Source organism: Crinia signifera, chromosome 3 (assembly GCF_055691185.1).
Source record: "Crinia signifera chromosome 3, ASM5569118v1, whole genome shotgun sequence".
Taxonomy (NCBI): domain Eukaryota; kingdom Metazoa; phylum Chordata; class Amphibia; order Anura; family Myobatrachidae; genus Crinia; species Crinia signifera.
In genome coordinates this window covers 205220235-205233696 of record NC_139219.1, presented here as the reverse complement: position 1 = coordinate 205233696, position 13462 = coordinate 205220235, and the positions used below count along the sequence as shown (strand labels likewise).

The following is a 13462-nucleotide window of genomic DNA, read 5'->3' as shown; positions in this document are numbered from 1 at the left end:
AGATGTATCCTGATGAGGGGGCACGGACATGGGTAACATATATTTACTGAGCTGTACAGCACCCAGGCAGCCATTCAGTGGCGCCACTTGATGATTGCAACAGCCAGATAGGTAGCAAGTAAAAACAGTACAGATATAGAACACAACAGGGGTGACACGGGATACATATTTCGGCTAGCGGCACAGATCCAAGGCAGCCATCAGCGGTGCCATCTTGACGTTGCTACTCATAGGGTCACAGGGCAGCAGTGGAGGGGCTCAACAGGTCATCTCCCCTTCAGCACACCACAGGAGTCAGCTTGGATGGATCCAGAGGCTGTCCAGCTGAGGGGCTTGAAGGGACAGCGTGCCAGAGGCCATGGCTGGAGCCACGGCTGGAGGGAGAGCCAGCGTAGGCGGTGATGGTGGTGGCGGCTGGGGGGAGTCAAGTTCTGTTATGGGCCACATACGGACATAGTTACACACAATATGAAAGTGTTACACATCAAATTAATCAGCACAGTCTCCTTATGCGTCCTAGACACATTGCATTGTGACTAAATTTTAGATCACGCTTGTGGCAAAAAATAAGCCACTCAGTTCCCATGCAGAGTTGCACGGAACCTGGAGGCTCATTCAAGCCAGACATACTGTATGGAGACATGGCTAGTATTTGCCTGCCAGTTCCAAGGCAGCATTCACTACTCTTACAACTTAGTATGTCTTCCTCAGTCATCTCACCTCTGCTGCCTCCTGCTGCTGTTTTACAACCGAGGGATCAACTCCAGGTTCTTCAAGTTCCCTGATAAAATCCTGCGTATCTTTAATGGTGGCTATTAAGGCAATATGATCACACCAGAACTTATCGGCCAGTTCCATCACATCCAGCAACTGGGCCTCCCTTTCTTCTGTCAAAGCCTGGATGTCCTCCCAGATAAAGACCATTTGGTCAAGCTTATCTTGAACAGCTGGAACACAAAAGACACTGTATAAACAACTCCGCCTGCAATCACACTCACTTCTAATAATTCAGACTCGTTTATATATCATATTTTAAAAAAGCAATTACGCCTTAAAAACTCATGAATAAAAGCCACCAAAGTAAGAGGATAGCCCGAGCTTTATCTTGCCAAAAACACATTTCACAACAATATCTCAAGGAGACTTATGAACGACAAAACTGACTGCATATGATAAGAAGACCATACTATTTACCATCTGTTGAAACTGAAAAGAATGGTTCCTGTCTTGCCCAATGAATTACCTTTGGCTGAGATGTCCTTATCAGCACCTTCTGAGCGGGCGATCATTTCCTCTCCGCGCATCTTCAGCATCTCATAGACAGGCTGAAGCTTTTCAAGCTCCACAGAAACATTTTTATTCTCGCTAATCTGTTCTCTGATCTTCTCGCACTCTGCGGAGATTGACGGCGGCTGCCTCAGGCGCTCAGCTATTCGTTGCAGGTTTTCAAGAGTTGGGTCAATCTTATCGTGGAACTAGAAAAAAACAGAAATTCAGAGCAATGCTTAAGCATTATATATTAACACTAGTACAAATGGTAAATGGCATTTTTATAATGGTTAAAGCAGGCATGTTCAAACTCTGGCCCTCCAGCTGTTGTGAAACTGCAATGCCCATCATGCCTTGCCACAGTTTTGCTATAAGGGAATGGTAAAACTATTGCAAGGCCTGCTGGTATGTGTAGTTTGAAGACACTATTAAGTCTTGCCATGGCGTAGAGCAATTAGAAAGGCAGTTAAATATGAAAGGAGGCAAAATGTACGTGCACACATCTGTATCTAAATGATAATGCAGTATACAGCTGTCTTCAGAGAGCAAGGTGTAAGTGGAGAAGATGATTACCTGGAACCTGAATCCATCTATATTCCGGCTAGTAAGAGTGTTGGGAAGGTTAATGTTGGAGGAGAGTAGGCGATGATGAGAGAGTTGTGTAAATGATAAACATTACTTTAAGGAGAGAGTGGCCATTAACCCTTTAAGCGCCAACGTTGCTGTGAGCGATCCTCAAAATTTCTGCTATTCTGAGATCTCTCACAGCAATGTTGGCACTGAAAGGGTTGAATACAAGGTTTGGTTGCCAATTTTCACACCTACAGTATTTTGACAAATTCCCTTGGCACTCAAAGGGTTATTATAAGAGGGAGAGAGTGCCATTGGGAGAGCCCCATAGAGGGGGAGAGACAGATGTTTGGAAGTAGCAGGATTGGAGGAATTGTTCATTGAGATGCAAGCAACTATTGATCCTCATGTAACTAGGCATAGCCCTAGAATCTTTAATTGGAGGAAAGAAAACGTATTGTCTTATTGTGGTGCACCATTTATAGAGAATGGAGTCATAAAATATACCTTTTATTATTTTTATTTAAAATGAAGAACACGAAATATGACATACAACATATAACATATACACAAGTGAAAACAGTGTGTTTTTTTAAAAAGCACGTGCGGGTTCCAGAAGCAATTCCCTCTATTTTATTTATTTTATCTGTGACACTTTATGTTTTCTCCTTCAGGTTTTTACAAAAATAATCGAGGAATAATATGTGTCAATTTAGAATAGGTTTTTGTGTTTATATGCAGTTGTAAATTTCTAAACAGCCTAATTGACAGCTACCTAGCTGCGGTAATTGGCACTTAAATGGTTACAATAGACTAATGGCTCAATTGACAGAATATCTGGCGTTGAAGCTTATTGTATTGCTTATATTTTAGATACAATTGTGCTACATTGAGGTCTCAGTAACGGGGTGTTGTCACTGTTGAGTTCCGTCTGGAGTCACTACCTATGGTGAGTGCTGCAGAGCGGATTTGGTGGGTGAAAAACCACCTCTCAGTATATTGGTACTGCTGATATATTGATTACAGTGTGAGTATGGACAACACCACACACGTAGTGTTCTTGGTTAAGCTGATCGGTCTGATGTCCCTCTCTGCGCCGTATCGGTATGTTAGCGGTCGCAGGGGGATACTGGGGCAGACACAGCTTAAGGTGCCCTCTATTGTGGGCATGCGTTTCCCCCCAGGGAGGGTAGCGTGACAGAAATGAGGCTGGCAGAGGTGGTCAGTAAACCCCCGTGCTGTCGACCTAGGACGCTGGTCGTTGACAGCTAGCGGGGAGACTGTCTCTGCTCCGTCTGAGTGTAGCTATCGGCGTACACTCCCTGTCCTAGGGACAAGTGCCGCAAAGAGGGTGCCTTACGTCTGACAGTCCAGCCCTGTGCCACTACCAGCTCGTGCTGCTGCTGGGGTGGTCTTAGGGTGACTGTAGGCGAGCGGCTGCTAGTACATTAGAGTCCTGAAAAGGACTGATAAATACATTCACATAAACACAAAAAAAGAGGGGTGAGGTATTGCTGGAGGAACGTGCGCACGGCTGGGTCGGCCGACCCAACCGTGCGCACGTTCCTCCAGCAATACCTCACCCCTCTTTTTTTGTGTTTATGTGAATGTATTTATCAGTCCTTTTCAGGACTCTAATGTACTAGCAGCCGCTCGCCTACAGTCACCCTAAGACCACCCCAGCAGCAGCACGAGCTGGTAGTGGCACAGGGCTGGACTGTCAGACGTAAGGCACCCTCTTTGCGGCACTTGTCCCCAGGACAGGGAGTGTACGCCGATAGCTACACTCAGACGGAGCAGAGACAGTCTCCCCGCTAGCTGTCAACGACCAGCGTCCTAGGTCGACAGCACGGGGGTTTACTGACCACCTCTGCCAGCCTCATTTCTGTCACGCTACCCTCCCTGGGGGGAAACGCATGCCCACAATAGAGGGCACCTTAAGCTGTGTCTGCCCCAGTATCCCCCTGCGACCGCTAACATACCGATACGGCGCAGAGAGGGACATCAGACCGATCAGCTTAACCAAGAGCACTACGTGTGTGGTGTTGTCCATACTCACACTGTAATCAATATATCAGCAGTACCAATATACTGAGAGGTGGTTTTTCAATCACCAAATCCGCTCTGCAGCACTCACCATAGGTAGTGACTCCAGACGGAACTCAACAGTGACAACACCCCGTTACTGAGACCTCAATGTAGCACAATTTATCTAAAATATAAGCAATACAATAAGCTTCAACGCCAGATATACTGTCAATTGAGCCATTAGTCTATTGTAACCATTTAAGTGCCAATTACCGCAGCTAGGTAGCTGTCAATTAGGCTGTTTAGAAATTTACAACTGCATATAAACACAAAAACTTATTCTAAATTGACACATATTATTCCTCGATTATTTTTGTAAAAACCTGAAGGAGAAAACATAAAGTGTCACAGATAAAATAAATAAAATAGAGGGAATTGCTTCTGGAACCCGCACGTGCTTTTTAAAAAAACACACTGTTTTCACTTGTGTATATGTTATATGTTGTATGTCATATTTCGTGTTCTTCATTTTAAATAAAAATAATAAAAGGTATATTTGATGACTCCATTCTCTATAAATGGTGCACCACCATAAGACAATACGTTTTCTTTCCTCCAATTAAAGTCTTAATCAAGTTGTCGGTGGTAGCACACCCCTAGATCTATCTAAACCAATATTCTGTACTAGAGGGGGCCGTTTTTCAAACCTACTCATTATCTATCTCCCCTCCTGTGCAACAGGTCAAACAAGCCCTCAAATACCTATAGCCCTAGAATCCATTGTGTATAGGATAATAATAACACTATAGTGTCACCATACAGACCACTGCTGTCACTAGCATTTTATGCAGTGTGGTAACATTTTGTTTAAATGCTGATTGTATGACCTTACACAATGACACAGCTGTGCTTGTATGTTTTTTTTATTGATAATGCCATGGTAGAAATGAGAGGAGACTTTAATCAGTACCTGTGATGACTGAGAAATAGCTTCATCCAAGGCGATTGCCCGTTTCTTTACAACCTCTTTGATGTCAGTGTACAGAGAATCTGCTGATATATACTTCTCCTGGATAAAGAACCCTTCTTCAGGACTGAGATCCAGCAGCTGGGGCCCGGTTTTGTTCATTTTATCTATATGAGGTTTGTGTTCGGCAATCAGCTCACGGAGTTGCTATGACAAAATACAAACTGGTTAGTAATGTTATAGGCTCAGACTCCTCAACATGTCTCTTAATGCATCCAGCTGGCGAAGTACTCTAAACAAAGTTCTCCTCTGAGAAGTATGAAAGTAATGATGTAGGCAGAATATCTAGACATATGTCATGAAATTTATAGTGTTAGTTTAAGTCATGTGGGTAAGGAAAAGCTTGCTTTAAATATTTATGTACTGAGTACAACTAGTGCCACTGACCCGGTGAATTAACAAAAGGAACTCATGAATAGTACAGGACAACAATTAATCTCAAAACATGTCAAGTTATCCAAAAGTACACTTTTTATTTATTAACAGTCTCTTATACAGCGCAGAAAGTTCTGTTGCACTTTAATGTTTAGATTGATGCAAATAACCAACTGTATCTAACTATTAAAAAGGTTAAAGGGTTTGTGGAGGCATGATAGTGATATACAATGTGAGGTAATTGTTCTAGAACCTTGATGGCTAACCTTGACACTCCAGATGTTGTTGAACTACGCATCCCAGCATGCTCTCCATCAGATTTAGCATGACCAAATAGCAAAACTGAAGCAGAGCATGCTGGTATGTGTAGTTCAACAACAGCTGGAGTGTTAAGGTTAGCCATCAAGTTTCTAGAAGCATCTTGGGAAGGGTACCAGCTCTGGTAGTTATGATACTACCTATGAGCCCGGTATTAAGCTATGCACATGACAAGCTTAGAAAGCTATGTTGTCTGTAACATAGCATTAGGCAGTACCAAATTTGTAATTTAATAATATGGTGACGGAATCAATAGCTAGCCCCAATAGCTTTGTTATTCTCGTGCAAATCTGACAGGATATACATTTTATTTTAAAGGTGTAATGAAAATCACTGGCCGATAAAACTGAGCAATATTCACCCGGTCCAGCCATTTTCACAGTGGGTAAACACACTTTCTTTGTATGAGACCATGGAAAGTGGTTTATTCAGCTTTTAATACCAGCCGGAGGATAGTGGCGGCCAGCAATAATTCAGGAGCACGTATCACCGTTCATACCCTGCCCATACAAACTAGGAGATTTTGAGCTCCAAGTAGCTCAAAACGGGAACAGTGAGCTATTTTGAGCTCAAAATCACCTAGTGTGTATGGATCTTATCAGAAATCTTTTTAAAACACAGATACAATACTCACAGCAGCTTAACCAGATGTTCAACAGCTGCTGGGACGTTACCTGTGCTTTGCTTATTGGTTTTATAATGAATATTTTGGTGTTAATGTGCTCCATTAAATCATTTTGTCATATTACTAATCTGAATGTTACTAAAAGACACAAAACTAAATTTCCTGTTTATACAAACACGCAGCTTTCCCTAGATACAGTATATTACCTATAACTTCACATCTAAAGAAATTGCTAATCTGTGTTTTAAAGAATCAACTCAACAGACATCTCACCAACTCCACCTTTGTAATGTACATTTCAATTTGTATATATAAATGCTTTGCACTCCACATTTAACTGCTTTATATATAAAGCATATTGTAAGAAAAAGCATAACTAACATGTAGAAAACTCTTGCAAGCATTAAGATTACACTGGGGGTTATTCTAGTCCATTCTTTCTGACAAAATCCTTCTTAGATGGACAAAACCATGTGCACTGCGGGTGGGGCAGATGTAACTTGTGCAGAGAGAATTAGATTTGGGTGGGGTTTTTCTTCAAAGTGAGATCTATATTGAAGTGTAAAATCATGCAGTCAGTATTTTCCCTGCACAGAAACAAAATAACTCACCCAAATCTAATTCTCTCTGCACATGTTACATCTGCCCCCCTGCAGTGCACATGGTTTTGTCCATCTAAGAAGGATTTTGTCAGAAAGAATGAACTAGAATAAACCCCAATGTTTGGTATAGAGCTGGATATGATGTTAGGAAAAAAAAACCTTATCTATTTTACTACAGTACATGGGCCAACTGTGGATAGAACATGCAATTAAGAGGCTGTTGAAAACATTAATCTCCAGCTATACACTTCAGAGAATGCAGTGTTTGTAATCTTGGCAACACTTCTTTTAATATCTTATTTGACATATTGAGAAAACAGCTAAATTACTGTGGAACTTGGAATAGGGCAATTCAAGTGTTTTGCAAAACAGCTACATTGTTAGGCGTCTTTATTTATATGCTTTGTGTGAAAATACATTTATAATTGTTTTACAGGCTTAATAAATGTGTACATGTGACACAATGTTGGTACATTCCTTGATTAGATTGATTAATTAGTTTATTGATCCTATTTGCAGCACCATTAAATGTATAGATGGCAAACATGAAATTGCAAATGAATACTAAGAGGTCATGATGTCACGGCAATAGACACACTTTACGTCAGCTGAGATTTGCATAAAGGTGCTTGCTGCCCCAGAGGGCTCCGAACACTTTTGTGGAAGTTGTGCGAATTCAGGTGCTGTTGCTGTTGTTAAAATGCCGCAGCAATGGCACACAGCACTCTTTGGGCCAAATGTAGTGTAGTATCAGTGATTAATCTAATAGCAGTCTACTCGCAACTTGACTGATAGGGAGCTGGCATTTGTGAGTGGCCCCTGGGAGTGTCCAGAAAAAGGTGTGTCCAGGCCTTTTCAGCAAGGGTCTGTGATGTCAGCGCCGGCTTCGATCAGCCTGTCTCTGCCATGCAGTTGTGGAAGGCTCAGAGTTACGCACACTTGCACAGACTGGGAAAATCATTAGATTATGAGTGAGTCACAAAAGATGTGATCAGTCATTGGCAGATTTGCACAGGGTGGATTTTCACTCTCTCTGGGTGGCGGCTTATCTGATCACCGTCCACTCAGAGCCGAATTTCCCATTAGGCACGTGAGGCACCGGCCTAGGGGCGGCACATGTTTGGGGGCGGCACTTGGATGCCTGTGATAGTACTGTCAGCCCAAATCGTACCAATAACTGCAAAATATCCACTGTACTGTACTATATTCCATCTTAAATAGGGTGTAAATGGATAGGACATGCAGATACTGCCCCTATAAACTGTCCTACTTAGTAAACATTATTGTTGTGCCTAGGGGCGCCCTCCTCCCTAAATCCGCCCCTGCGTCCACTGCAACATATCACATCAAACAGTGCAAAGCTCTCTGCACCTCCCTCAGGTGAAATTAATGAAATATGCCCTGGCCTCATCCCCCAGCCAGGAATATGATCTAAAACAACCTGTAAAAAAATAAGTAAAGGTCACTACTGTGTGCAAAGGGCCAAATGTAATAGGGTGAGAGTTTCAGAAAGTGAGAGATTTTGGGAGAGTTTTCCAATTTTTTTTTAAAGCAGCAATCAATTACACAGCAAAATCAACCTGGTTTTGCTGTGTAATTGATTGCTGCTTTAAAAAAAAATTGGAAAACTCTCCCAAAATCTCTCACTTTCTGAAACTCTCACCCTATTACATTTGGCCCTTTGCACACAGTAGTGACCTTTACTTATTTTTTTACAGGTTGTTTTAGATCATATTCCTGGCTGGGGGATGAGGCCAGGGCATATTTCATTAATTTCACCTGAGGGAGGTGCAGAGAGCTTTGCACTGTTTGATGTGATATGTTGCAGTGGACGGTGATCAGATAAGCCGCCACCCAGAGAGAGTGAAAATCCACCCTGTGCAAATCTGCCAATGACTGATCACATCTTTTGTGACTCACTCATAATCTAATGATTTTCCCAGTCTGTGCAAGTGTGCGTAACTCTGAGCCTTCCACAACTGCATGGCAGAGACAGGCTGATCGAAGCCGGCGCTGACATCACAGACCCTTGCTGAAAAGGCCTGGACACACCTTTTTCTGGACACTCCCAGGGGCCACTCACAAATGCCGGCTCCCTGTCAGTCAAGTTGCGAGGAGACTGCTATTAGATTAATCACTGATTTTTGTTGCTGGTTGGCCTCGAGCATACATGCGACAATCCAAGCGTATGTGCAGTAGTTCAATAATCGACAGACGTGCAAATTCGCACAGCAGTGCTCAGATCTGACCCACTCCCTCCCCTACACTGGTAGCACTGCAGGTAACGGATCCTACACACCATGGAAGGCAGCTGCACCCACCCCTGCACACCCAGTGGGTGCACCTCCAAAGTGTAATGCAAAACAGAAAAGAATAGCTTGTAAAAGGAACTCACTTTCAGTCCAGTATTAACTAGTTCAATGTCTTGTTCCCCATAGGTTTAAATTAACAAAAAAAAATAAAAACCATAGGAATGAGTATTACATCTATACTCAGCTTAAATAAAGCATATATATGGGTAGTCGTGTTATGCTCCCATAATTGCACAGTAAATAAATTAGTGGTTACTATCTTAATGGCCTCGGTTTTTTACTTTTCTTATGGCAGGTTTTAATTAAGGATATTTAAACACATAAACTTGCAAAGCTATAACTTACCTATATAGTACACAATGACCAAATGAAATATTTCAATTCAAAATAAAGAACAGTTATTACTATACATTAGAGTAGGAGAATTTGGATTGCTATTTTATTATATGTGCCCAGTGTTCAATGGTCTCACTGTAAATGATTATTCTGCGCACACTGTACTGTACACTCCTCTGTTCATAAGGTGTCACTGATTTTAGTGTAAGGAAAGGCTTCAGACAGGACCAATGTTGTTTGTGCTTAAGTGTTTTCAGGGATCAGGTTATTTCTTTAGATGTGCACCAGATATACAAATGGACAGAAGCACAAAGCATCTCTGCCACTTTCAGATGGTTATCTATGAATAAAATCATACTGCACTACCAGATAAGCTGCACTAAAAAGGCTGTCAGAGACAATCAGCTCAAACAATGGAGTATAGATCCTACATAATCTGTTAATGTCTACTGACAGCTGTTTAGGAGATCCACCACTAACCAGATAAATGTTTTATTTTCCCAAATGAATCTTATACTAAATAAAACAAGACAAAATTGTGCAAATTTGATATTACGTTAGCAACACAAATGCTGCGCATGATCAGAGCCACCGTAAAAAGTAGATGCTATGTCCTGTAGGATACATAACTATCACATAACTCCCAGTTTCGCTAGTATAGTTCCGCCATCCCACCAGCAGGTCGCACTGTTCAAATGGTAATGGCAGGGAGTTGGGAGGCCCTCTCCCACTAGCGAGAACCCTTAGCAGAGCAGCAGTGAATAGATACTGTGAGCAAAACATCTATTCCATGGAGAACAATGATGGAAATGGGTATGGCTCGCGCTTGCGGCCTTTCATGTAACCTCACACCCCTGACGTGAGCCCATACTCCTTTTTCGGGAGCACTGCAAGGTCCCAAATTTCACTTATAAGAAGTTGGGAGGTATGATAATGAATATGTTAACATTCATAATGACGACGTGAGAATGTTAACTTTGTCATAACGTTGACATTCTTCATGTAGACACTGATGAACATTGCAGTGTTCACACTATGTATATTGGCACTGTTATTGTCAGCTTAATGAAAAGATCCAAAACAGTCATACAAACTGGGGATTAGGTAAAATCCGTAACAGAATGCCAGACCGGATCCCTGCAGCTTACCATCTCCAGAGCTTGTGGTATTGATTCTCTTCCTTCCCCCATATAGGGGGGTTCCTGTGACAGCCGTCATATCCCCCTGCCCCCACCTCCCAGAAAGGAGACCCCAGCGCAGGGAAGGGTGGGAATGAGCACTACAACCTCCGAAATGCCAGCGTTTGCCGTAGTGAGCTGCGGTAATCCCCACAAACTGTATCCTCACACTCATGAAATAATGTACCCACACTCAGCAGAGGTGTCTACAATATTTAACTAAGATATGTAAACATGTTGTACTCTTTTGTATAAAACTCCACACAAAAAGCTCTTACTCTGATATCTTCTTGCTGTTGTCTCAATGTGTCATAATTCAAAGCTGGTGGTGGAAGGTCAGAGATGATTTGTTCTGTTTCGGTCAGCCATGGCCAAAGTTCCTCATATGTCTCCCAGAACTGGTTCACTAAAGACACTGCTCGTTCCAGCTGGAGGTTCCGGTCAGCATTCAAGTGGCAGACATCATCGTAACTCTTCACCAGTTTTCTCAGCTTGTTCTACAGTACACAATAATAATAATAATAATAATAAATGAGAAAACAAAATTAGATTTACTGTATCTGAGTACAAATCAGATAATATTTTCACCAAGTAATACGTTTCTTACATATAGTGCATACAGTATATATTGACGTGCTTGCAACAGTTCTGACCTCATGCCTTTTTTTGTACATAACTAACCTTACACATATCTCTCAGCAACAAAGTATGACCATAGCAAGCTAACCAGGTATTTTCAAAAGAATACATTTTGTTGAAAATTGGCAATGGTAATACATTATAAAAGACATCATCATCTACGTTTCATGGCCCACCGGCCATTTCATCAGGATGTAGTCTGAGAAGATAAGGTGCAAGTGCAAAGAGAGTCACTCTTCACAGACTACATCCTGATGAAATGGCCGGTGGGCCATGAAACGTTGATGATGATGTATTTTATAATGTATGAGGAGTGTCGACTATCATTTGTGCGCTATGCAAAATACATGATATATAATTTTTAAAAAAAATATGAATAATTGTTTTATTTATTTATTTATAAATAAATTATTTATTCTTCCCCAGATCTGCTATCACCATCGTTACTCATAGTGACGCATAGGAAGACAACCAGCGGTATAGGTCATGCCACTGTCCAGCTTTAGTATTCAGGGGTAGATTTATTAAGCTCGGTGAAGTGATAAATTGTCTGTTTTTATTACCGGCCTCCTACCTGTCATTTTTCAAACCAAGCCTGTAACTTCACAGTTAAGAGCTGATTGGCCGGTGATAAAAACCAGACACTTAGGGGGAATTTACTAAAGAATATTTGTATCCAGAAATACACTTATTTTTGACATTTACTATCCCGAAAATACGGCAATTCATACCACTTTCACATCGCCGACACGTTTTAAAAACCGGTATTTTAAAACGGTAATTGAAACGGGTCAGAGCCTTAACATTGCCGCAGATTACCGTTTTAAATACCGGTTAAGTCTCATTCAACATAGCAGTGAAACCGGTTTATCACGAACACGTTTCAAGCCAGAGTGTCAACATTGCCTGTCATTTTGCTCTGTAGCTTGTGTTGTTTGCCTGAAATACCGTTTCAGACACATTGTACACATTCACATTGCACAAAAAACGGCAAGGAACCGTGTAGGACTCTGCTTTTTACATGGTTCGAAATGCCAGTTAACTTTAAACGGTAAATCGGCTGTGGTGCATTCACAGTGCAGGCTTAAACGTTTTAAAAAGGGAAAAAAACGGCAATTTACCGTTTTAAAAGTGCGATGTGAAAGGGGTATCATATTCGTATTGATGTGCTATCAATACGAATACGAATTGCCGTATTATTGGAATAGTAAATGTCAAAAATAAGTGTATTTCTGGATACAAATACACCTATTTTTTTACAAATTTACTTTAGTAAATTTCCCCCTTTATCACTTCACCGAGCTTAATAAATCTGCCCCTCAGTACCTTGTTTTTCTATAACTCACATGGGGAACCAATCACAGGAGTGACTCAGAGATGCCACTGCTGGTGGAGGGGCTGCGGGAATAGATCATTAGCGAGTAACCCTAAATCTAGTAAAACTGATATTTTCAGTGGACTTTTGGATCTACATTAGATAAAAAAATTCCTTTATATGACTGATAACGGCTTGCTTCAGTCAGAGCAAAGTCTGTAACCAACAACGATGGAAATATCCACACTTCTTAGCTCATCACACATAACAGAATGATGAGATAGGATGGGGTCCCTTGCGTGATAGATGTTGAGCTGTTCAGCTGAACATGTGTAACACATTTATTTCTACACTCACTGGCAAAGTCCTGACATGAAACATCACAGACAATCCTTTTTCAGATTTTTATGGCTTTCTACCTCAATTACCACATCTATAAAGTGGAAATCCCAAAGTTAGGAAATGTTATAATGTGGGATATACCACATCACCCATCACCTGGACTCTCAGTGCTGCTGATCAGTTATAAAAAGCTGACACTGAAGTTGGTCAGACACTAATACCCCTTTTACACCAGAGCCTTGACCCGTGTTATTGGCGCTCCAGTCTGGCGACCCAGCAAATGTTCAGGGTCAGACACGGGGCTTCCCCAGATTCAGGGGCCATGTAAATGGGTAACCTGAGTCATCCGACTCAGGGAACCATTTTCACCAATAGGGGAACCCCAACCTCCGGACCGCAGCGTCCTGCGATCAGTCCAGAGGTTGGCAGGGGCCGCGTACAGCCTCCACTGCTGTCTGCGGTACAATGCAGGAAGTGAATGGATGCCTGTGTGCAGCATCCATTCTCCTCATGGACAAAGGCTGGG

General features: G+C 41.8%; 1 protein-coding gene across 19 annotated transcripts in view; it reads right to left on the bottom strand.

Moving 5' to 3' along the window:
• The window catches only part of DST (dystonin), a 522642-nt gene that overhangs the window by 46911 nt on the left and 462269 nt on the right, over positions 1 to 13462 (bottom strand). For all 19 annotated transcript variants that reach the window (XM_083177288.1, XM_083177291.1, XM_083177290.1 and 16 more), the window contains 4 exons: positions 10919 to 11137; positions 4838 to 5041; positions 1244 to 1475; positions 721 to 947 (listed from right to left, as the gene is read on the bottom strand). In XM_083177288.1, the coding sequence (XP_083033414.1) occupies positions 721 to 947; positions 1244 to 1475; positions 4838 to 5041; positions 10919 to 11137 (882 nt within the window). The remainder of the gene's footprint in view (positions 1 to 720; positions 948 to 1243; positions 1476 to 4837; positions 5042 to 10918; positions 11138 to 13462) is intronic.